Source organism: Bufo bufo, chromosome 1 (genome assembly GCF_905171765.1).
Source record: "Bufo bufo chromosome 1, aBufBuf1.1, whole genome shotgun sequence".
NCBI lineage: Eukaryota > Metazoa > Chordata > Amphibia > Anura > Bufonidae > Bufo > Bufo bufo.
Window position 1 is genome coordinate 761,636,039 of NC_053389.1, and position 25,557 is coordinate 761,661,595.

The 25,557-nt window shown below is 45.3% G+C and overlaps 1 protein-coding gene across 4 annotated transcripts in view; it reads right to left on the reverse strand.

Moving 5' to 3' along the window:
• Window positions 1–5,554: 5,554 nt before the first annotated feature.
• TECR (trans-2,3-enoyl-CoA reductase) overlaps window positions 5,555–25,557 on the reverse strand; it is a 36,869-nt gene continuing 16,866 nt past the window's right edge. For all 4 annotated transcript variants that reach the window (XM_040414652.1, XM_040414654.1, XM_040414651.1 and 1 more), the window contains 11 exons: window positions 25,402–25,453; window positions 22,867–22,911; window positions 22,419–22,522; window positions 16,535–16,650; window positions 13,752–13,857; window positions 12,576–12,648; window positions 11,088–11,131; window positions 9,286–9,343; window positions 8,430–8,518; window positions 7,766–7,811; window positions 5,555–5,967 (listed from right to left, as the gene is read on the reverse strand). In XM_040414652.1, the coding sequence (XP_040270586.1) occupies window positions 5,840–5,967; window positions 7,766–7,811; window positions 8,430–8,518; window positions 9,286–9,343; window positions 11,088–11,131; window positions 12,576–12,648; window positions 13,752–13,857; window positions 16,535–16,650; window positions 22,419–22,522; window positions 22,867–22,911; window positions 25,402–25,453 (861 nt within the window). In that variant the 3' untranslated portion in view covers window positions 5,555–5,839. The remainder of the gene's footprint in view (window positions 5,968–7,765; window positions 7,812–8,429; window positions 8,519–9,285; window positions 9,344–11,087; window positions 11,132–12,575; window positions 12,649–13,751; window positions 13,858–16,534; window positions 16,651–22,418; window positions 22,523–22,866; window positions 22,912–25,401; window positions 25,454–25,557) is intronic.

Here is a 25,557-nt window from a genome sequence, read left to right on the forward strand (position 1 = left end):
CCCATTGAGAGGTTAGAGATCAAAGGGGACAGTGAACATCATTTCACCGGGGGGCGGAGCCTAGCCGGAGATGGAGTGAGACGCGCGCCTCCATAGCTCCTGCCAAACTCCAAACTTTTATCCTGCCAGGCTGTCCGGAGCGCAAATTTTACAGCGCAGACGGGTGTGCCATCATCCACAGTAGCTGCACGTACCAAATCTGACGTCCAGCATGCCAAAGAGAGGGAAAACTCTGCTGAAATCGGGCCGGGAGGTGCGGGAGCAACATGGTGCAGGGGAAGAAGAAGACGGAAGTCGGCCGGCAGCAGCGCGCCACAGTGCAGTGGAAAAACTTAAGAGGTTTGCCCGAAAGAAGCGCTCAGGCTCACAAGAGAGGTGGGGAGACAAGGGGGCAGAGGAATCAGAGACTGATAAATCTGAAGTCCTCTGAGGAGGACATGCATGAGGAGGAGGGGCAAGTTGATGTGGGACAGCATAAGCATGGCGGCAATGAATGTGATGCAATAGGGGCAGAAAAATCTGAGCCCACACTGAATGATGTCATGGCTGCAATAGCAGGCTGTAATGCCACACTGAAAAGTTTAAACTTGCAATTTGGCAGCTTAAAAGAGGATTTATCCGTCATACGGCATGACCTGCGTAAAGTTGCGGAACGCACTACAGAAGCTGAGCGCAGAGTGTCAGACTTGGAGGATGGGGCGAGGCCCTTAAAGAAAGCTGCTAGAAATGCTGCTAAAAATATTGATGCGCTTTTTGCTAAAACAGACGACTTAAAAAACCGGTCACGCCGGAAAAACATCCGTTTGGTGGGCATGCCAGAAAAAACGGACGAATCCCACCGACTTCATTAAAAAAGTGGCTGGCTGAAAAATTTAAAGATAAAGGCCTCTCTTCGCTATATGCCATTGAACGCGCACACAGAGTTCCCACTAGGCCCCTGCCTCCAGGGAGGCCTCCCCGCCCGATAATTGCTAAAGTCCTCATTCTTAAGCAAGCCAGAGACCATCCGGACCTCCTGGTCAATAGATCCAAAATTTCCCTTTTCCCGGATTATTCAGCGGAGGTACAAAGACGCAGAGCCCGCTTCCTGGATGCCAAGAAGAAACTCTGTGGCTTACAGATTCAATATGCAATGATGTTCCCGGCGAAGCTACGAATATTAGCTTTAGGAGCAACGCATTTTTTTGATGATCCTGACGAGGTGGTACAATGGCTGGAATTGAATGAAAGGCGGATCCGGGATCAAAATCAGAATACCTGAAAAGTGTTCCTGTCAGGTATGAAGACAGCATAGTAGTTCAGGTGCATCTGTCTTATATTCCTGCAGCCCTGGACTATGGACACGCGCTTTGGGCAGATGGAGTAGTGCGTCGCGCAGAAGAAGGGCGTGAGTAACAGGAACAGTTGTTCACAGTTTTGTTCAAGGTTTGCCTGTGGTTGAGCTGGACTACAGTGCAGGCACGGTTGGGCTGTTTGTTTCCATGGCCCTCAAATGGTTAATGGACATATCTGAAGATTGCTCTACAGTATATGTTGGTTTTCAGGGAGACTGATGGGGGGAGGGATCATATTCCAGTGTCAGTATATCTTTCTGCTTTACAGGTACCATGAGTTGGGGAGATTATATGTACTCAGCGATCCTTTATGTGATCTAATTAATATAGATGATGTCACCGGTTAATGTACTCAGCTGCAATGTGCAGGGAATGTCAGAGGCGACTAAGAGGCATAGTATCTTTCAATATATATCCAGATATCAACCAGCGGTCTGTTGTCTCCAGGAGACACATATGACTAAACAGAAATTGCACATGCTGCAGAAATCATGGGTAGGATACTCGGTGCATTCGGCCTTCTCCGCTTATTCTAGGGGAGTTAGTATATTAATCCACAAAAATATATGATTTGAATGCCTCCGAGAATATATTGATGGGGAAGGTAGATTTATATGTCTACATTGCAATATGAATGGTGTTCAACTTGTGCTGGCAACTATTTATATTACACCGCCTTATTCGGTGGTTCCCCTGAGATTAGTCCTGGAGTTTGTAGCATCATTCCCTGACCTACCGGTGCTTATTATGGGTGATTTTAATACAGTGATAAATGATAGGTGCAGCGTGATATCGGGGGCGGGGGATGTCACTGTAACCTCGTTTGGTAGGCTATTGGGTGAGGTGGGCTTATATGATGTGTGGTGGGTGAAACATCCAGATGTTAGGGGTTACTCCTGCTGCTCCTCCACTTATATGTCTCTATCTAGGATAGATATGGGAATAGCAAATGCTAAGATGCTTCCTTATATAAGTATCGCAGATTATTTGCCCCGGTCGATCTCTGACCATTCTTTACTACAAATGAAGTTGGTGGAGGATGGAGGGGTCGGAACGCGTGTAAACTGCTGGAGGCTTAATCCTTTTTGGCTCACCTTAATGGGAGACAACTTTCCAGTTGCAGGAATACTGTGTGGGAGGCCATGAAAGCCTATCTTAGGGGAGTATTGATAAAGTCAATTAGTAGGATCAAATCTAAATCTCAGGAACAAGATAGGCAAATGCATAATAATATGAGAATGGTGGAGGAAACCTTTGCGTCTAACCCATCGGTAGAGAATAGTACCAAATTGAAAGATACTCAAGAGGAATTTAGAGGTTATATGCTTCAGTTGTCGGAAAGAAAAAGGATGTTTTACAGACAACAGTTTTTCGCAGAAGGGGAAAGGTCGGGACACATGTTGTCCATGATATCAAAGGCACAAAGGGGCTCCTCATGTATTGCTGGGCTGCTGGATGTTGAGGGTATTTTGAGGCAGGATACTAGCTTGATCCTCCAGATACTGGAGCGGTTTTATACATCATTGTACGAGTCTAAACTGACATGTTCAGAGGGGTTTTTAACGGAAGCTGCTCTGCCTAAATTGACGAGAGAAGACGGTGAGTCTCTGGAGGCCCCCATAGAGCTTGAGGAATTACAGGAAGCAGTGAGCTCTATGGCTAATAATAAGGCACCGGGATTGGATGGTCTCCCTGTGGAGATATATAAGAATTTCGCGGACACTCTGCTACCGGAACTACTTAAAGTGTTTAATTACTCTCTAGAGACGGGTGCGCTAATTGTTGTTCTGCCCAAACCGGGCAAGGACCCGAAATTGCCAGATTCTTATAGACCTATATCATTGTTATCAGTAGATGTTAAAATACTCGCAAAGGTCTTGGCCCGGCATTTATCTAAGGTGATATTAAATGTCATACACCCCGATCAGACGGGTTTCATGCCCCAAAAGTAGACAGCAATAAATATACGGAGGGTGTTTGCTAGTTTGCAGGTGCCAGCGGATAATGTGGGTGACAGAGCAATTTTTTGTTTGGACGCGGCCAAGGCCTTTGATAGTATAGAGTGGAAATTTTTGTGGAGTACGCTGGAACATATGGGTTTTGGGCAGAGGTTTATTGCCTGGGTGAAGGTCTTGTATTCGGGCCCCAAAGCATGCATCAGGGCAAATGGTGGAGTGTCCGCGAAATTCCAACTCCAGAGAGGCACTCGGCAGGGATGCCCCCTGTCCCCGCTATTATTTGAATTGACGATAGAGCCACTGGCGGCCACGATACGGGGTGCTCAGGATATCCAAGGTTTTAGATACGGTGATCTACAAAACAAGATGGCCTTATATGCCGATGATACAATGTTGTTTTTGGGTGATACTGCACATTCTTTAGCTGCAGCAATGTCGATTATAGACAAATTTGGCCAATTATCGGGTTTAACAATTAACTGGCATAAGTCAGTGCTGATGCCCATAGATAATCAACCCAAATAGCAAGTGATAGTTGACCGAAGGATTCCTTGTGAAACTAAGATCAAGTATCTAGGTATCCACATATCGCCTAATGTTAGAGATTTTATTGAAATGAATCTTATGCCTCTGCTCCGGCAATTTAGGGACAAGTGCAAACTGTTTTTGTCTGTAGTGGGTAGAGTAAACTTGATAAAAATGATAATGATGCCACAGCTGCTATATATTTTATATAACTCACCGGTGTGGATATCCAGAGATAAATTTGATCAAATTAATACTATCTTTAGGGAATTAGTGTGGCGCAAAGGCCAACCCAGAATAAAGTTGGAAACTTTACAATATACTAAAACGGAAGGGGGCCTGGCATTACCAAACCCCTGGATATATTATTTAGCTGCCCAAAGCCAGCATTTTAAAGGGTGGCTTGACCATGAGACAAAAGATGTCACCAGGCAGATCTTGAGGTTGCAGATTTCAGGGAAGGATGTCATGATTCTGTTGGAAGGTGTGGATCCCAAGGCTGCAAGGCTCATTGTACCGTACAATGTACACTGCCTGGAATAAAGTGAAAAAACTTAGAGGGATTAGCGGCTTTACGCCATATACTCCGTTATGGGGAAATTCAGCGCTGGCGGAATTCAGTTCATTGCAGGGATTTGAGGAATGGAGGGGGAAGGGAGTGCTACGACTAGAGCATTTAGTGGAGGGGGAAGTATTTAGGACTTTCTCATCTATTCAAGATCTTTTTGGTATCCCTAAAACTCATTCTATAAATATTGGCAAATACGGCATGCGTATGATGCCACGTTTAAAAATGGCTTGCAGTTCTCTCAACGAGATACAGCGCTTCAAATCGCCCTGGTTGGAGGTGGAGAGAAAGGGTTGATCTCCATGCTTTATAAACTACTGTTAGATAAACAGCTTGAACTTCATCCCTTAAACAGAATGCATAAATGGGAGCAGGATGTGGGGGAGATCTCTATGGATCAATGGGCTGATATTTTGGAGGCAATCCCGTTAACGTCCTTAAGCGAGGGGGGTAAGTTGTCACAGCTGTTTATTGTTCACAGAGTGTACAAAACACAGATATTTTTTTACATCGTATAGGGTACAGGTCGGATGACAGCTGCCCCAGGTGTTTAGTGGACTCTGCTGATCTAATACATATGTTATGGAATTGTGCCAGATTACAACAGTTCTGGGTTGCGGTACTGGAGAATGTTAGGAAAGCGTACAGGGTGCACCTACCGAAAGAGCCTAAAGTCTGTATATTGGGGTACACCGCAGAACTAAATGCGGATGATGTTAGTAAAGTGGCGATTGGGCGACTGCTATACGTGGCAAGGAAGTTAGTGGCACAGCACTGGATCCAAGCTGAACCGCCAGGGTTTCAGGAATACCTATCAAAGGTCAATACCATGCTCTCGTATGAAAAAATGTTATTTCAGAAAAGAGGCTGCCCCGCCAAATATGGTAAATTATGGGATTCCTGGAGGGAACATGTGGCTTCTATTGGTAGTAATTGCTAGACAACCGACACTGGAATAGGGGAGGGAGGGGGTTTAAGATAGTTATGTTATCATATATGTGTGATTCCTGACTATCATATGTGGTGTGGTATGGAAGTTTCTGTACTCATCATTTGAAATGTACAATGCTTGATCATTGTTTGATACTGTACGGTTGATTAACCCTTCTAATAAAAAAAAGATCTGATTAAAAAAAAAAAAAGAACATCATTTCACCAAGAGACACAACTCTGGTCAATTTCCAGATCTACTTTATAACATCCCTCTGATTATGTAGTACCAAAAACCTGCTGACAAATATATCTAATAAAATTCAGCCCATCTCTTCACAGTAATTAAAAAAAAAATTATAATAAGATGGGACTGATTCTTCCAGGGACGGTCCATGAGGAGACAGTAGTGTCAGCTTCAGACTTCAGTGCAGGGTCCTTCAGCTCAGTGCATACATGGGAGGTTAGAGTTCTAGAGCAGAGATATGAGGGCAGTAAACGACCAGCAAGGAGGAGGTCCGAGATCACAGGATGAAGGGGATGATGGGCGAGCGGAGAGGTGGGTAGTCCTTAAACTCCTTCAAGTAGCTGCGATGTTTTCCTTTGGCCCAAATTGTCATTTGGATGAATCCAACCAAGCAGAATAGAGCGACTATGACAAAATAGAGGAGTTAACATGTGACGGTCGTAATAATGTAAGTAGATCAATGAGAGCCAAATGAGGCTGCGTGCAAAAAAACTAAACAAAAAAAACCCTGAAGCCTAAAAATAATTCTTGGAAACACAAGGCAGACCAGACATCATCTTAGAAGTGAGGCTGTGTCTGGCATTCAATTGAATGCGGCTAAGGCTGGTTTCACACTTGCGTTGTCCGGATCCGGCGTGTACTCCATTTGCCGGAATTACACGCCGGATCCGGAAAAACGCAAGTGAACTGAAAGCATTTGAAGACGGATCCGTCAAAATGCGTTCAGTGTTACTATGGCACCCAGGACGCTATTAAAGTCCTGGCTGCAATAGTAGTAGTGGGGAGCGGGGGAGCAGTATACTTACAGTCCGTGCGGCTTCCGGGGCGCTCCAGAATAACGTCAGGGCGCCCCATGCGCATGGATGACGTGATCCATGCGACACGTCATCCATGAGCGTGGGGCGCCCTGACGTCACTCTGGAGCGCCCCGGGAGCCGCACGGACGGTAAGTATACTGCTCCCTCACTCCCCACTACACTTTACCATGGCTGCCAGGACTTTAGCTTTTTCTGAATGGTTACCATGGCTGCCAAGACGCTAAACTTCGAAAAAGCTAAACTTCGCCGAAACGACGTTTAGCTTAAGGCCAGATCCGGATTAATGCCTTTCAATGGGCATTAATTCCGGATCCGGCCTTGCGGCAAGTGTTCAGGATTTTTGGCCGGAGCAAAAAGTGCAGCATGCTGCGGTATTTTCTTCGGCCAAAAAACGTTCCGGTCCTGAACTGAAGACATCCTGATGCATCCTGAATGGATTTCTCTCCATTCAGAATGCATTAGGATAAAACTGATCAGGATTCTTCCGGCATAGAGCCCCGACGACGGAACTCTATGCCGGAAGAAAAGAACGCAAGTGTGAAAGAGCCCTAAGAGTACTTTCACACTTGCATTGTTTGATTCCGGCAGGCAGTTCCGTTGCCTGAACTGACTGCCTGATCAGGCAAACTGTATGCAAACGTATGTCATTTTATATGACTGAGCAGGCATTTTTCAGACTGATCAGGATCCTGATCAGTCTGAAAAATGAATTGCAATACCGGATCCGTTTTTCCAGTGTCATCAGGCAAAACGGATCAGGTATTTATTTTTTTCTCATTTTTAAAAGGTCAGCCCATGCGCAGACCGAAAGGACGGATCCGGCATTTTGAATGCTGGATCCGGCACTAATACATTCCTATGGAAAAAAATGCCGGATCCGGCATTCAGGCAAGTCTTCAGTTTTTTTCGCCGGAGATAAAACCGTAGCATGCTGTGGTTTTCTCTTTTGCCTGATCAGTCAAAATGACTGAACTGAAGACATCCTGATGCATCCTGAACGGATTACTCTCCATTCAGAATGCATGGGGATATGCCTGATCAGTTCTTTTCCGGTTTAGAGCCCCTGTGACGGAACTCTATGCCGGAAAAGAAAAACGCTAATGTGAAAGTAGCTTAAGCTGTAATACCATTGAACGAAATGTGAATGCACACCAAGCCGACACAGTTTAACCACAAGTCACTGCAGATTGAAACTACAGTCACTAAGAATCATTAGAAATCAGCTCTGACTTGTTCGCTATGTCTGGCCGCAGACTTAAAGATGTACAAGCGGCAATACACAGCAGCTGGCAGTCAGCAGCTAACTGTAACGAACGACAGAATATGTCCGAACCAGCAGGGGTGCTGTCTTCAAGAAGCCATCCAACAAAAATTTCCATACTCACCAGGAAGACACTGGGTCATGATGGCAAATCCAAACCAAGAGCCAACCTGAAACATGAAGACAGAAGTTATGGTTCAAATAAAATTACAGTAAATAAAAACAAGGCAAGGCTTGAGCGGATTTAAATAGTGAGCTGCCCCTACGTTAAAGGGGTGTGACAAGACATTTTAAATTATGATCTACCCTCTGGAGAGGTCATCAGTATCTGATTGGCGGGCAACACCCAGGACCCCCGCTGATTAGCTGTTTAAGAAGACACTGCCATTCGTGTAAGCGCCACGGCCTTCTCGCAACTCACCCTAGGACATGTGACATCACTTTCATTGGTCATGTGGCCTAGGCCTAGCTCAGTCCCATTCAAGTGACTGGGACTGAGCTGCAATACCAAGGACAACCATTATACAATGTACAGCGATGTGCTCGATGAGCACCAGTAACTTCTCAAACAGCGGATCAGCGGGGTGGGGAGTTGGCCCAGGTGTTGGACCCCCAAGATTGATGCCCCAAAGGAAAATAGCGCATGTGGCTTACAATGGAATATTAATTAAATTGCAATGTAAGTTACAGGCGGAATAAGGATTGCATGTTAAAGGCCCCTATGGGGGGCTTAATAAACGTGTATAAAAAGTTAAAAAAACAATAATAATATAGATCCAGACTCTTACCTCATACGTGTAGTTTGGGCAGGACACCAAAAGGAAGAGCCATGTGAATGGGTTACGAGTAGGGAAAGGAATCTTCCGTGTCTTTGACCCTTTGGATAAAAACATAGTAAAGGAATAAATTAGGAATAAAACAATTACTGCACAATGTGGGCTCTACCGACTGCTTACAATAGAAGCAGGGGATCTAACAACGGGAAGGCATTCAGACTGACAAAAGACACATGCTGATGTAGAAAGGAGACCAGACAACAAGCCAAACCAAGTCTGACATATAAGGGTACTTTCACACTTGTGTCAAAGTTTTATCCCCATGCATTCTGAATGGAGAGTAATCCGTTCAGGATGCATCAGGATGTCTTCAGTTCAGTCCTTTTACGGTATTTGGACGGAGAAAAAAAACACAGCATGCTGCATTTTTCCCTCCGGCCAAAAATCCTGAACACTTGCCGGAATTTCTATTGGAATGTAATGTATTTCCATTGTAATGTGCATTAAAATTGCTGCATTGACGGATACGGTCTTCCGGTCTGCGCATGTGCAGACCTTTAAAAATGTAAAAAATAAATAAATACTGGATCAGTTTTTGCGGATACGGTATTGCAATGCATTTGTGAGACCGATCCGCATCCAGATCCGTCTACAAATGGTTTCCGTTTGCATATAGATTGCCGGATCTGGTAGGCAGATCCGGTGACTGAACTGCCTGACGGAATCCAGCAACGCAAGTGTGAAAGTACCCCAACTCCTGAATCTCAATAAATAATCATTGGCACGATGGGAAACATCATTAGTAAAGGTCTGCAATACACACATCACTACTTATGTCATCACCTCGGCTGTATATCTTACAACTTACCGGCTGGCCGTAGGTTCCTCAGAGCAATGTGTATGGAGAAATTGCCCAACTGACAGAACTGATAAAGAGAAAGAAGATGTGACATTAATATCTAGATAAAAGAGGTTCTCCAGGCCTGTGCCTAAGGCCTCATGCACATGGCCGTTGTGCGGCCGTTCCGTGTATTGGGAACCGCAATTGCGGTCCCCAATCCACGGGCAACATCCACGCAGTGGGATAGACCCATTCAACTTGAATGGGTCCGTGGTCAGTCTAAACCGCAAAAAAATAATGACATCATATTTGTTTACGGTGTGGAACAACGGAAAGAAACACCACAGAAGCACTCCGTAGTGCTTCCGGTGTTCCGTGACTCCATTCCGCATTTCCAGAATTGCGGACCAATTCAAGTGAATGGGTCCGCATCCGTTTGCGGGCCGCAATACAGCCACGGCCGCTCAACGGTTGTGTGCATGAGGCCTAAGAGAGAGAAGACACTTTGAGCAGTACTTACCCTTCCATCGCTCTGCCAATACCTCAATCCCAGCTGGGGTCACGAGACCACCCGACGGGTTCTTTCTCTGGCATCCTGACTGGATGCGTTTCCATTTTTAACTTGTCAGCTAAATATGCAGCTGAACAGGGAGAAGAGGAGCACATTTGGTCGGGACCTCACAGTGAGAGCCTGTAGACAGTCGGTGGTCACGTGACCCCAACCAGGATCGCAGATTTGGCAGAGCGGCAGAAGGGGAAGTACTGCTGAAAGTGGATTCTCTACACAGGTTAGGGTACTTTCACACTTGCGTCAAAGTTTTCTGGTATTGAGTTCCGTCCTAGGGGCTCAATATCGGAAAAAAAGTTTTATCCTAATGCCTCCTGAATGGAAAGCAATCCGTTCAGGATGCATCAGGATGTCTTCAGTTCAGTCCTTTTACAGTATTTGGACAGAGAAAAAAAACGCAGCATGCTGCATTTCTCTCTCCGGACAAAAATCCTGAACACTTGCCGGAATGCCGGCATTGTTTTCCACTGGAATGTATTAGTGCCGGATCCGGCATTAAAATTGCCGCATTGACTGATCCAGTCTTCCGGTCTGCGCATGCGCAGAACTTTAAATATGTAAAAATAAATAAATACCGGATCAGTTTTTTCGGATGACACCGGAGAGACAGATCCGGTATTTCAATGCATTTGTCAGACGGATCCGGATACGTCTACAAATTTTTTCCGTTTGCATACAGATTGCCTGCCGGCCGGAATCCAGCATCGCTAGTGTGAAAGTACCCTTAGCTGAAAGACCAATTTTAGGTACAGGCCCGGAGAATCGCTTTAAAGGAGAAGTCCGAGAGCTCAGATTTGACTTTGCATTAATTCACAGGGGTTGGGGGATTTATTTAAAGGCGTATTCCAGTTATAACCTATCCACAGAATGGGTGATAAGTGTTAGATTATGGGAGTCCTAACTGCTGGGACTCCCACTAACCACAAGAATGTGGGCCCCAAACCCTGCGGAGCCCCCTTAAATGGACGGAGTGGTTGGTCTGAATAGCGCAACGTCATTCCATTCATTTCTATGGGAGTGCCGGAGATAGCCGAGTACAGGGCTAGGACCCCAACGATCTGATAGTTAACTTTAAGTCCCTCATCGTTCTTGGCAACTGCTATTGGGACGTAGCAGATACCAGCAGAGAAAGATGGTGGACAGAGCGCTTGTAAACACTTTGCAGTCTCCTGGATACTACAAACCCTAGATTTTTCAGAACATGCGGTTTGCTCTCAGAGGCGTACAACTGAGTGAAAAGAGTAGTAGTGGAGTTTCTTACCAAGAATATGGCAACTGCTAACTTCACCTGGTCGTCTCCGAACACTGGTAAAAATAATGTCATGGTTAAGGTAGTTATCTGCATTCACACCATACCATACCCAGTACTGAAATACCTCTAAATCACTATAATTGGATATTACACCTAAAACAAAAAAATATAAAGAAAACTTTGCTGCCAACAAAAGCCTCCTTTTCCGATTTTCGTACGGGCCATGTCGCAATCAGAACACCGGTTCCTCAATCTTCAGACAGGGACACCCTCAATTTTATTCCCCATGTTTTTTTAATTCTGGTTCATTGGAGAACAGCCATAATCAGAGAACCCAGGGAGATACATTTTAGCCCCTGGCTTAAGGTGCTGCTCCGTCCCATCCTGATGTTGTATACTGCAGCTCTGCCCCTTTAGGTTGGCTGCTGTGTATACGTTCAAGCTCATCAGGAATTCAGTGTACGGCGAGACAATTTCAGCGCAGCGAGGATAGGATGGCAATAAACTCCTTAATATAATCTGCAGCTTGTTTCATTCTATTCTTGGTTACCCTGTGCAGTAATCCTCAGTTTTGCTCCTAAATTTTAGAAATTCCAACACCCCAGACTACGGTAATAGAGACTTCACATACGAATAGTGACAACCTCACACATGTCATCAAGCAGAGTGTCAGACTACCAGATCCTTTTGTTCCTGAAAAGAAACGGCTGTCGGGTGTGTCTGGTAGCGGCTTTCGCCCCTTATCCAGTTAAGGATTCGTGCACACTGTACTGAGCTGAGTGCGTATCTGTATGAGGGTCGGGGAGGCAGCTCACAATTACACTCAGAATTGCTGGTGTTTTTTATTTTTTGTGTATCTGGAAGTCCCCTTTAAAACATTCCTTTAATAGCTTTATCTGCATTTCTGATCGATTGTACAATATGCAAATGGGTCAAAAAAGCACCCAACTGGGCATCTTCAATCTTTTAAATCTTGCTCCGACCCCTCTGCTTGCGTTGTCACCTCTCCGCTGTGTACCTTTTCCTGCACGCTGACAATCTGCCTGGCCCTGCTCATTACTATAATGCAGGCATTGACCTCACTGTATGTACTACGCATACGTCGCTGACGGTCACTGTGTGTCACCGGAACTGAAACGAAAGTCATCTCCACGGTGAGTGGCAGGGCACATGCGCAGTACATCCAGCGAGGGTGATGTCTACAGTATATGTGCAGGCAGACTGCTTTGTCCAAATCCTCGGCAGACCAGGTGACATCAGAGGTTGGGGGCATCGGTGATGTTGCGGCTTTGTGACTCATTTGCATAAAGGCATGATGTAAACAACGTTTGAGTGCTCACCCGCACCTTACTATCAGTTATACAGGTTAAATGTAGACCACTAATGCACAGCTCCACTATTCTCCTACCAGCCTCCCTCTGTACCTCTTTATAAGCCTCATGGGGACGGTCGCTGTAAAACAAAATACATACGGAAATATGAGGTGTAAGCACTTACCTGGGGGAGTATACAGGGGGTGATTGATGTAGTAAGCCATCCAGGCCGTAAATCCCCAGTAATACATACAGTTCTGTAACACACAACCATGGAAGGGACATGTGAGACAAGCGCCACCGAGTGGTCACAAGACACTAAACGCACTGCAGTCCTGGCTCATTAATTCAAGGTATCGTCTGCATCCAGTTTTTATGTTCTTCCCATGCTCACATACAGGCATGTTCCCATACATGAACGGAATGGATTCCAAGAATGTGCAAAGCTTAAAAGAATTGTAGGATATTAGAAAAAGCCATGAGCCGTCTGGTATCGCTGCTCCGCCCTATTCAAGTGAATGCTGCAATACCGGAGAGAGCCTTTAGGCAAGAGTAGCGCCACTGCAGGGGAAGGGGCGCAGATGACCTCTCTTTTTGATCTCATACAAACACTTCGAAAAGTTGACATTGAATCAGGACTATCAAACATTCTTTACTATGTAAGCTTTAGAAAAACGTGGCTGCTTTCTTTGTGTATGGTATTGCCGCTTAGCTCTATTCCCTTCAATGGAGCCGAGTAGCGGTACCAGGCACAAACCATGGACAGGTGGCATCATTTCTGAAAGCAGCCATGATTTTAATTGTGGTTTCCAACAGAGATGACTAAAGAGTCCACAGGTTGTGCCTGGTTCTCCATTCAGTCCTCCAAGAAAAGGACTATGTTTAGTTAAAGTGGAGTCCGCATGACATGGACACATTCTGTATGGAATGCACTGTGACACCGCCATTCTTTTTTTTAGATGTTTTAAAGGGGTTGTCTGGACTACAGATATTAATGACCTATCCTCAGGATGGGTCATCAACATCAGATCACTGGGGGTTTGTCACCCGGCACAACCACCAATCAGCTGTTTTGGGCAGTCGTATAGACCTATAGTGTGTATGGAGCACAGCTCTGTACTTGGTGCAGTGGCCATGCCAGGGTAATGCAGCTCAGCTCCTGCACTGCAGTACACCGGTACCGGATACTACACAGTGTACAGAGCCTATTGGTTCCGTTCTGTACACTATTGTTTGCAGCGCAATGGCCAAAAGGTATGAGAAACCCCTCCGATCTGATATGGATGGCTTATACTGAGGAAAAGTCATCAATATATGTAACCCAGAGAACTCCTTTAAACTCCAATTCAACAGGATTTACCTTGAAAATATTCCTGAGCGGCATGGTGCCATGAGAGAAGCGATGTACAAAGAGAGTTTCCAGGAGACGTTTAATATAGTGAAACGAATGACAGATACAGGCCAGGCTGCGGGAGACAAAAAAAATACACAGTACAGCATAGGTCTATACAGACATACATAATCAGCAATACAACGGGATTATAAACATGAGGAAGGTGCTCCGAAAAGAGAACTTTAGACTCTGCAGGTTTTCTGCTCTGTAAAATGATTAGAAGTCTATTCATACTGTGTTTGCAGTGCACATCAGGGGTATGTGCCGGGAGCATTTCCTGACGTGTAACACTGTATAGCCATAGGCGCCCCTGTTTAAGAAAAAAAAAAACTATGTACGCATTTTTTTGCGAGGGGCCTCTGTATGGATAAGCGCAGCAGACTGCACTATTCTATACAGTTAAAAAAAAAAGTTTAACATACACGTCAGGAGCCTTCCCGATGCACATGTGAAAAAGACAATGTAAACAGTCTTCAAAGGTAAATAACTAAACCATCCAGCTATAATCTGGAGGCAAGTCACCAAAATATTCCTGTGACCAGGCGTGTTGCAGTGCTAAAGCAGCGCCACGATCCCTTCAGTCTCAGGATTGATGGGAGCCCCACACTCTGCCTGTGTGGCGACTATCACTTTGTAACGGAAGCCATACGTTAGTTCCCCTGTCCACTGCCGTCTCTGTCCCAGCCTATACAGCAAAGCTGACTAGTGAGCTGCTTATAGCCGCAACTGTCCAAACTGGAATATTTCAAGATGTATATTTTTTTTTATGCATAGCCATGCAAAAAATAAAATGAAAATAAAATAAATATTTATAAGCAAAATCTAATTTAAATAATAAGTTAAAGGGCTTCATCCGGGCCAACTCTATTAGATGGCCCTTTAAACTAACCTGTAGAAGGAAGCGCTTCAGTTGGATGCTCACCCTGACTCACATGACTGGACTTCACAGGATTTCTCTACTTCCTGCGATGTCCCGTCTTCTGGGCCGCTGCATTCGACAGGACGTCATCACTGGCGTCACCATCGACTGCTGCTGGGAAGACTTTGGGGGCGGGGGAGGTGTGCATTCCCGACGCATGCTCAGTACTATCATAGTACTGAGTGAGCGTCAGGGCCTCTGCAGTGAACTAGAGTTGTCACGACGCCAACATTTTCATTTGATTTTGATACCATAAAAAAGTATTGCGATACTCAATACCATTCAAAAATAATAATTAAAAATACCAAAAAAGCTGCGTGTATTCAGTATTTTATTGAACGTCCGGCCCATAATAGAACAGTCCTATCCTATTTTTTGGGGGTATAAGGTGACTAAAAAAATAACAAAATCATAAGTTTTTTTTTTTTACTTTCTGTTACGGTGTTCACCGCATATGAGATTTTTTAATAGTTCAGACTTTTTCGGATGTGACGATACCTAATATAAAAATAAATAAACAATATAAAACATAAGTAAATTTGGAAAGGGGGTCATTTAAAATTGTAATATTTTGGCGTTTTTTATTTTTTACTTTTTTTATTTTATTTTATTTAATAACTATTAGCCCCCTTAGAGGGATAGAACCTGTGATTTTTTAATCCCTTGTCCTATTCACCCTAATATTATTAGTGTGAATAGGATTTTACACTGTCCCTGCTACCATGGGCTTTGTGCACACAGCAGCAGGGAGCTTACCATGGGAGCCGTGGATGGTGATTTCACTGCTGGGGCTCCGATCGTAAGCTGCCACTGCGCCAATGAAACTACTTATCTGCCATCAATGAAGATAATTAACATTATAATAATACAGATGAAGGGGGGCTGTTAACACTGCACCACCAATGCATACAATTAACCCTTAAATACAAATGTAGGCTGCGGGTGCCGGCTGCATCACACAGCCGGCACCCGGCCTCAGTGAGGGGTGGGCGGTGATCCCGCCGAACCGCGTCAATTGACCCCTCAGGTGCTGCACCTGAGAGTTAATTGACGGGTTTCGGCGGGATCCGTCATTGCCGCCGGGTTCCGGCTGTGTGATATGGCTGGCACCCGCAGCCTACATTTGTATTTAAGGGTTAATTATATGCATTGGTGGTGCAGCGTTAAAAGCCCCCCTATCCTCAGTATTATAATAATGTTAATTATTTTCATTGGTGGCAGCATCACAGCCCCCACCCCTCTCTTCTCATTGGTGGCAGTGGTGACCGCATCACAGTGGCCAAGAAGGGACTCCCTCCTTCTCCACTGTGCCGGCTGATGAGAACATGGTGCGCGCCGAGGCACTCTAACAGATACTAGGCTGCGCAGTAGGGAAGTCTAGTATCGAAAAAATAGCAAATCCCGGTATCGTATCGATGCGGGTACAAAAGGATCACTTAGGTATGGAAAGTTCGATACCCATTGCAACCCTACAGTGAACGGAGCGCCTCAGCTGACAGCTCAGTTCACTGCTGCAAGAAGCCTGACCTCTGGGCTTAGCAGTAAGCTAGCTTGTTTAGAAATAAAGCTACGCTAGGTGGTGAAGCAAACAGGAAGTTCTGGATGTCATTATTCCTTGTGAGCTGCTCTGATGCCCAGACTGGGGGCAAACAAGTATTGTGGGCATGAGTATGAATTGTGAGGGGTGTTGGGAGCACATACAAATTAGATTTTAGGACCAGACAACCTCTTAAATTTTTCGGCATCTGTTAAAGGTATTTTCGAGCAAAATAAAAATAAAAAATGTTTTGTGTAAAAGTAAGATCTAGAGAATGAGGTCAGTAATACTCACTGTACCACAGAATGTCGGCTTGTGATGAAGTCATATTTGGGGCCATAAATAAAAGGGACTCGGAAGTAGAAAAGCAAGTAGATGACCAGCGGCCCGGCGTACTCGGTGAGGAACACCTGGAGAGGGATCAAGCACAGTTCTCATTAGACAGTGTAATCGAGACCTCTAATGAAGGGCGATGCCCACGCACTGCCATGTACACCATATAAAACATCTCCTCAATGTGTTACATTTTTCCAAAGGGAAGAGGGGACAGCAAATCCACAACCCAGTGTAATGGGAGCTGGCACTTACAATTACACAGCCAGGCCCAGAGTGCAGACACTTGTGCTGCGGTATGTACTGCAATCAAGAGGATAGTTGGCCTTGACTTTGATGTACAATGATGCAGGCCGGTCTGGCAGCACAAGAAACATTGGTATACCGCACTCATTACTCTGCCCGGCTGTGCCAGAACCAGTATAACTACCCATACATTTGTATCTGTATGAAAATAGGCAGGTCTGTCCAGCGATGTAGTATCTGCACGCTTCTCTCCATGCAGTGTGCATACATACATGACCTATTTGCACACTACCCTCTGTACAGTTTGTAATTGTATACATGTCATATCTGCACGTTTCCCCTGTACAGTGGGTAGATATGTAAGGCTACTTTCACACTTGCGTTTTGGGTGGATCCGTCATGGATCTGCAAAATTGGATCAGTTACAATAATACAACCGCATGCATCCGTCATGAACAGATCCGTTTGTATCATCTGTAACATAGCCAAGACGGATCCGGTTGTATTAGGTCTTCTATAGCCAAGACGGAGCCGTCATGAACATTGAAAGTCAACAGAGGACGGATCCGTTTTCTATTGTGCCAGATTGTGTCAGAGAAAACGGATCCGTCCCCTTTGACTTACAATGTGTGCCAGGACGGATCTGTTTGGCTCCGCTTCGTCAGGCGGACAGCAAAATGCTGCAGGCAACCTCCAGAGCGGAATGGTGACTGAACGGAGGCAAACTGATGCATTCTGAGCGGATCCTTTTCCATTCAGAATGCATTAGGGCAAAATTGATTCGTTTTGGACCGCTTGTGAGAGCCCTGAACGGATCTGACAAACGGAAAGCCAAAACGCGAGTGTAAAAGTAGCCCAATATCTGCACGCTTCCCCCTGTACAGCAGGTACACATGTAATATCGGCACTCTTCCCCCTGCACAGTGGGTACACATGAAATATCTGCACACTTCCCCCCACACAGTGGGTACACAGGTAATATCTGCAACCTTCCCCCCGCACAGTGGGTACACAGGTAATATTCTGCACACTTCCCCCTGTACAGTGGGTACACAGGTAATATCTGCACACTTCCCCCTGTACAGTGGGTACACAGGTAATATCTGCACACTTCCCCCTGTACAGTGGGTACACAGGTAATATCTGCACACTTCCCCCTGTACAGTGGGTACACAGGTAATATCTGCACACTTCCCCCTGTACAGTGGGTACACAGGTAATATCTGCACACTTCCCCCTGTACAGTGGGTATATAGGTAATATCTGCACACTTCCCCCTGTACAGTGGGTACACAGGTAATATCTGCACACTTCCCCCTGTACAGTGGGTATATAGGTAATATCTGCACACTTCCCCCTGTACAGTGGGTATATATGTAATATCTGCACACTTCCCCCTGTACAGTGGGTATATATGTAATATCTGCACACTTCCCCCTGTACAGTGGGTATATATGTAATATCTGCACACTTCCCCCTGTACAGTGGGTACACATGTAATATCTGCACACTTCCCCCTGTACAGTGGGTATATATGTAATATCTGCACACTTCCCCCTGTACAGTGGGTATATATGTAATATCTGCACACTTCCCCCTGTACAGTGGGTATATATGTAATATCTGCACACTTCCCCCTGTACAGTGGGTATATATGTAATATCTGCACACTTCCCCCTGTACAGTGGGTATATATGTAATATCTGCACACTTCCCCCTGTACAGTGGGTACACATGTAATATCTGCACACTTCCCCCTGTACAGTGGGTACACATGTAATATCTGCACACTTCCCCCTGTGCAGTGGGTATACATGGGTGTAAAAAAGATAACAATTCTAGGCAAAACAGATGTTTTTAAAGATGTGCAAAATTTAACAACCCACATGCGATGTTTGATAAATTTTGCCAATTTTATGTTAAAGAGGACCTCTCACCACTCCTGACATGTCTGTTTTAATATCTTCATGCATTCCCCATGTAATACCCTAAGCTTCAAAATGACAGAAAATCACTGCATTGTATTAAAGAGGTTTTCCGGGAAATACATATTGATGATGTATTTATAGGCCAGGTCATCCATATCAGACTGGCGGAGGTCTGACTCCCGACACCCCAATGATCAGCTGTCAGAAGCACTTCATGGTATACCGTAGAGCTGTCCTTGGTATTGCAGGTCAATCTAAATTCTGCAAAAGGACCTAGAAATCTAGACTAGTGACCTGCGTCAGTTTACCAGACTTGGAGCCAACCCATACTTTAAATACTATGGACGCCTTTGGAGGCGTTTTTTTTTTTTTCATTACTGCATTCTATTCAATTTGGCATAAAAATCTTTTTTTCCCATTGGTCCTTATTAAACATTTTTAACAGGTTTTGCTTTACAGCTTTCACTTTTAGTGTATCTGCAGATTATTGCTTCTCCCTTCTCAGGGAACCCATCAGTGAGCCGCTTTGCTCGGTTGATCTTTAGCCCTTTTCTCTCAACTCCTGGCAGCTCATAAACACTCGTTTATGCTGATAAAGAGGTTAGATATGAGCCAGTGTTCATGAGCTGTTAGGAAGGTACAGACAGGGGTGCACCACCAATGAGGGCAGGTGAGGCAGCACCCGGTAGGGGCAAGAGAGGGGCAGCGGAATGGGCATGGGCAATGAGTGCTTTCATTGTGGTAAAGGGATTAGGTTAAGAAATTGGCATGGGGGGGGGGCGTTTTAGTGTTCGCCTCAGGCAGCAGAAAGGCTAGGTGCACCCCTGGGTACAGATAACAGCTACAGATCGAACCGTCAGAGCAGCTCCCTGGCAGATTCACTGTGAAGCAGAAAGCAGATACACTGTCCGCAGATACACTGAAAGTGAAAGGCGTAGAGAAAAAACTGCCTGAATTATTCCTAATAAAGAGCAAATGAAAAAATGATTTTAGCCCAAAATGAGCAGAATCCACTTTTTTTTTTAAATGACCAAACGCTGTGCAAACATAGCCTATAACTCTAAAATTAGAGGACCTGTCCCCTCTCCTGACACGTCTGTTTTTATAGCTTCCTGCATTCCCCATGTAATAACAATTCTGGAGCATCTATTCTTATGGCTCTATGTTGTGCCATTCCTTTATTATGTCTACTAGAAGTTATGAATGAATTGCTAGCAGTCTGCAGTAGGGTACAGAGGGTGGTAACCAGTTGGGGGCGTGTACCTGCTCACCCTTCCTCTAACCCAGGGGCGGCCAACCTTACAGACACAAAGAGCCAAAAAAAAAAACTTATGACTACCAGGAGCCACAAGCTATACATTTACACTCGAGTCACCGTATTTTTCGCCCTAGAAGATGCACCTAGGTTTTAACAAAGAAAAATAAGAGAAAAAAAGATTTAAATATACTTTTGGTCTGTACTGTATATTTTCTTTTTTTCTCTGCTAATGAAAAATAAGAAAATATACAGTACAGACCAAAAGTTTGGACACACCTTCTCATTTAAAGAGTTTTCTTTATTTTCATGACTATGAAGGCATCAAAACTATGAATTAACACATGTGGAATTATATACATAACAAACAAGTGTGAAACAACTGAAAATATGTCATATTCTAGGTTCTTCAAAGTAGCCACCTTTTGCTTTGATTACTGCTTTGCACACTCTTGGCATTCTCTTGATGAGCTTCAAGAGGTAGTCCCCTGAAATGGTTTTCACTTCACAGGTGTGCCCTGTCAGGTTTAATAAGTGGGATTTCTTGCCTTATAAATGGGGTTGGGACCATCAGTTGCATTAAGGAGAAGTCAGGTGGATACACAGCTGATAGTCCTACTGAATAGACTGTTAGAATTTGTATTATGGCAAGAAAAAAGCAGCTAAGTAAAGAAAAACGAGTGGCCATCATTACTTTAAGAAATGAAGGTCAGTCAGTCAGCCGAAAAATTGGGAAAACTTTGAAAGTAAGGGCTATTTGACCATGAAGGAGAGTGATGGGATGCTGCGCCAGATGACCTGGCCTCCACAGTCACCGGACCTGAACCCAATCGAGATGGTTTGGGGTGAGCTGGACCGCAGAGTGAAGGCAAAAGGGCCAACAAGTGCTAAGCATCTCTGGGAACTCCTTCAAGACTGTTGGAAGACCATTTCAGGGGACTACCTCTTGAAGCTCATCAAGAGAATGCCAAGAGTGTGCAAAGCAGTAATCAAAGCAAAAGGTGGCTACTTTGAAGAACCTAGAATATGACATATTTTCAGTTGTTTCACACTTGTTTGTTATGTATATAATTCCACATGTGTTAATTCATAGTTTTGATGCCTTCATAGTCATGAAAATAAAGAAAACTCTTTGAATGAGAAGGTGTGTCCAAACTTTTGGTCTGTACTGTATTTTTCATCAAACCTCAGACCAGACTCCTAAATCAGATCCCCAATCCTCATCTGAACTAAAATAAGATCCTCAAACCTCATCAGACCTCTAAATCAGACCCCCAAAATAAGACCCCCAATGCTCGGATCAGACAACACAAATCAGACTCCCAGTGTCAGACCCTCAGTGTTCAGATCTCCCCCCCCCCCCCATTGCTCAGATCTCCCCCCTTCTCAGATCTCACCCTCCATGCTCAGACCTGACCAACCCATGCTCAAACAAGACCCCCCATGCTCAGTGCTCAGATTTGCCCCCATGCTCAAATCTGAACCCCCATACTCAGATCCCCCCCCATGCTCAGATCAGACCCCCATTGCTCAGATCAGGACACCCCCCCCCCCCCCCCCCCATGCTCAGATCAGAACTTCCCATGCTTAGATCAGACCCCCATGCTCAGTTCTATAATTTAAAAAAATCTCTTCCCTCTCCTGATCAGGCACTGGGCTCCTGCTCGGGCACCTGCTACTCTGCAGGTCTGACACACTCTCCACTGTGACCTGACGAGCACAACGTCAGGTCATAGTCTGTGTTACTACGTTCTCACACTGTGTGCATCAGGACATAGTGGAGAGTGAGCTGGAGCTGCAAAGTAGCAACAGTGCCTGATCAGGAAAAGAGATCTGAGCATGGGGTGGAGAGTGAGCCGCCTGACTGCTTCCCGGCTCTACAGCTAGAGCCGCACTTGAAGAAGCAAAGAGCCGCATGCACCTCAAGAGCCATAGGTTGACCACCCCTGCTCTAGCCAATCAGTGCTGCCATTTTCAGACTGTGCAGGGACACCCCCCCAATTGGTTACCTCCCCTCTGTACCCTTACTGCAGACTGCTAGCAATTCATTCATAACTTCTAGTAGAAATAATAAAGGAATGGCACAACATAGAGCCATAAGAATAGATGCTCCTGAATTGGTATTACATGGGGAATGCATGAAGCTATTAAAACAGGCGTGTCAGGAGAGGGGAGAGGTCCTCTTTAAGAAAGACTCCAAAAAAATAAAAACTCATGATAAATTTACCCGTTAGTATTTAGTGTGTAAGTAGATAAAAGTGGATCAGAGTTTACTGCAATGGTCTCCAGTCTGTGCCTCTCCAAGTATTGCAAAACTACCATGACGCAGGATGCTGGGCATGCCGAGAGCCATAGGGTGGAGACCATGATTATAATGATAGCCACCACGCTGTATCCATTAATGGCATGTACTTACAGTGACCCAGCTGATCTGTGCTCCCAGGTCTCTGAAGTACAGGGTGGCCGTGGTCCCCACAGGTAGATTCTGCAGAATGTCCTCGTCTTTCAGCGACCTTCCCTCTGTGACACACAGCAAAAGAGCATTGATAAGGTAGTACAAGTGCAGCGCTCAGTGTTTTCACAGAGGTAACAGAGCAGGGAATGTGATTTGACACCATTCCTTTTGTTATCAATATGTTTTACACAGGACAGTAGGCAAAAATCGGTGATCTTTACCCAGTGTGCCAAAAAAAAAAAAAAAAGCAGCAACAAATACACTGACAAATTCAGCTCTGCTACATCTCTGAAAGTGACAAAAGCCCCTGAATATTTTCTGGAAGCTGCACGTCACACCGGTAAGACAATATCAAGAGCAGAAACAATAGTGTTAGGCTTCTCACACCCTACTACACGGTCCAACTTACTGGGATCCAGACGCAGAGACTGCCGGGCAGGATACCACTCAGGATCTTAAAAAATAAAAAGGACACAATGAACAACCAGTGTATTCAATCTTGATTGGTAATTGCATGACTAACAACTCCTCCACATACTATTAGGCAGGACTGCTTTATCACACGTTCCCTGGCTGCCCTTCAAAAGCTCTTCACAGTCAGAAGCATGGGCAGCCACACTGGTCGTCACCAAGTTTGGCAACGGTCCGTAATTCTTGGATATTTTGTAAAAGTAGGGAACGTTTCTCCACTTCCCGAAAAAAATAATTTGATGTGTCTAATTTTACAGATCACGGTGAATGCTGTTAATGTCTTCATGCTGTTTGCAGTCTCTATTAGTTTGTCTGAGATTTTGATACTGATGGCCTATCCACAGGACAGCCCATTGATATCTGATCAGCGAGGGTTTGACTGCTGGCACCCCCGCTGATCAGCTGTTTGAAGAGGACACGGCACTCGGGTGAGAGCTGCGGACCCTTCACAGCACCGTACGTTATATAGTGGCCGTACTTGGTGCTGCAGTCCAGGCCCATTCACTTGAGTGGGACTAAGCTGTGCCTGGGCCATGTGACTTATGAAAGTGACGCAACTGGGCTATGATGAGGCCGCAGCGCTCACTCGAGCAGTGAGGGTGCTGGAAGTTTGGCCCCCATAGATCAGCTACTGATGACCTATAATTCGTATCAGTCATCAATATCAAAATCTTAAAACAATCCCTTTAATAGGCCAGGGCAGGAGCATGACCTGGAACGAGGGCAGGAATTTGGGAGGGGTGTGAACTAGTTCACTCCACAAGAAGCGGATACTTATCCCTCCGAAGTTTTCTGCCCCAAAGCCACCTGGGGCACCCTCTTCAGTGTGCTGCCCCCTTGGTGTGGGAAGCTAAGCTGGAAAAAAGGGAACTTGATGAAAGGCAACACGTTTGCTGGCGGGGTACGGCAGATTTTGTGGTCTGCTGTAATGGTGGTCTTCCTCGACCATAGGGCAACAGGGGGATTCTACCTCCTGTATTGCCAGAAAAAAATAGTAGCAGACCTGCAAGGAGGCATTTCTGACTCCTACAGACCCTAAGCTAAAATGGGTTTGCTCAGTCACTGCAGGAGGGGGTATAGCGGATAGGAGGATCTTACACAGACATGCTCAACCTGCGGCCCTCCAGCTGTTGTAAAACTACAACTCCCACGATGCCCTTCTGTAGGATGATAGCTGTAGGCTGTCAGGGGATGATGGGAGTTGTAGTTTTGCAACAGCTGGAGGGCCGCAGGTTGAGCATGCCTGATCTTACATTTTATCTGCTTAGTGTTGCCTCCTAGTGGCAGCAGCTATCCCCATGGTCTTCTGTGTCCCCCAATGATGCATGTTGCTGTGGGTTTTACCTGTATCTTTCAATCTTTGCAAAGCAAAGAGCAACAGCAGTAGAGGACCTGCCGCGACGCTGCCACAAAAAGCAGCCCACGTCAGGTGGTTCTTTCTGAACCACTGCAGAATTGCATGCAGAAAATCTGCAGCAGCAAAGTAGATGAGATGCTAGAGTGTACACGGAAAAAAAAGCAATTTTTTTATGTGAAGAATGCCAAAAAAGCCACACAAAAAAAAACCTCAATAAGTGGGGTTTTCAATGCCTTTTTATCAATGGTGTTTTTTGTTTTGGTTTTTTATTTGCTGAAAAACGCAATAAAAACACACCAGGCTCTGGCTGAGAAAAAAAAAGGGGGGGGGGGGGGGAGAATGAAGTTAAAGGGGTTATCCGAGATCTATAATGCCCCCCCCCCACCCCATATGCCTGGGCCTTTCACAGAGGTTGTAGTTACCTTGGACTCTGTCGTGCAGCCAAAAGCATGCCACAACGGATAAGTGCCTCCCTAGCATCGCGGGTGTTGCTGCCCCCCCCCCCCCTTCCCCCAAATGTTTTAATCCGTGTGGCGGGGAGATGCAATGGTGGCTGTGCCGGCATCAGAAGCGACAAGGGTGGCGGGGAGCTGGGTAAGTATAACCTCTGAGGGGGACAAGGCATATGGGGGCATTATAGATCTTGGATAACGCTTTTAAAAGGAGCATTCCAGGATTTTAATCTTCAGGATAGGCCATCAAAATCTGATTGGTGGGGATCCAATGCCCCTCACGCCCGCTGATCAGCTGTGCAGTAACCAACATTGCCCATTACAGGGAACAGAGCAGTTCCTGCATCTGAGGTACTTGGGAACCGCTGATTGGCAGGGTGGGGTGTTGGACCCCTGCCAATTAGATATTAATGGTCTAATCTGAGAACAGACCGTATTAAAATCCTAGAAAATCCCTTTAAAATGTCTAACTCCGTTACAGAACCTCAGGAGAATGGGGCTCTCATCTGCTGGTGTCAGCTGGAGAATGGGTCTCATAGCTTTCATTACTCAGGTGGTGGAACGCAGGGAAATCTCTGTGTTCTGGCTGAAATATCATTAGCAGCTTGGAATTGCTGTGGTCACACGTGGACAGGGGTCAGGAGGACACTTCCTTACTACGTACTGGACTTGGTGAACATGCTCTTGATTTCTGCTATAGTAGCATTGGGCTCCACCTAGAACACAAGGAGAATATACAGCAAATCAGGACCTCATATTACTACGTACAACTCACATCAATTCACACATAAGTCTCTCAGAAAGATATTGGTGGACAAAA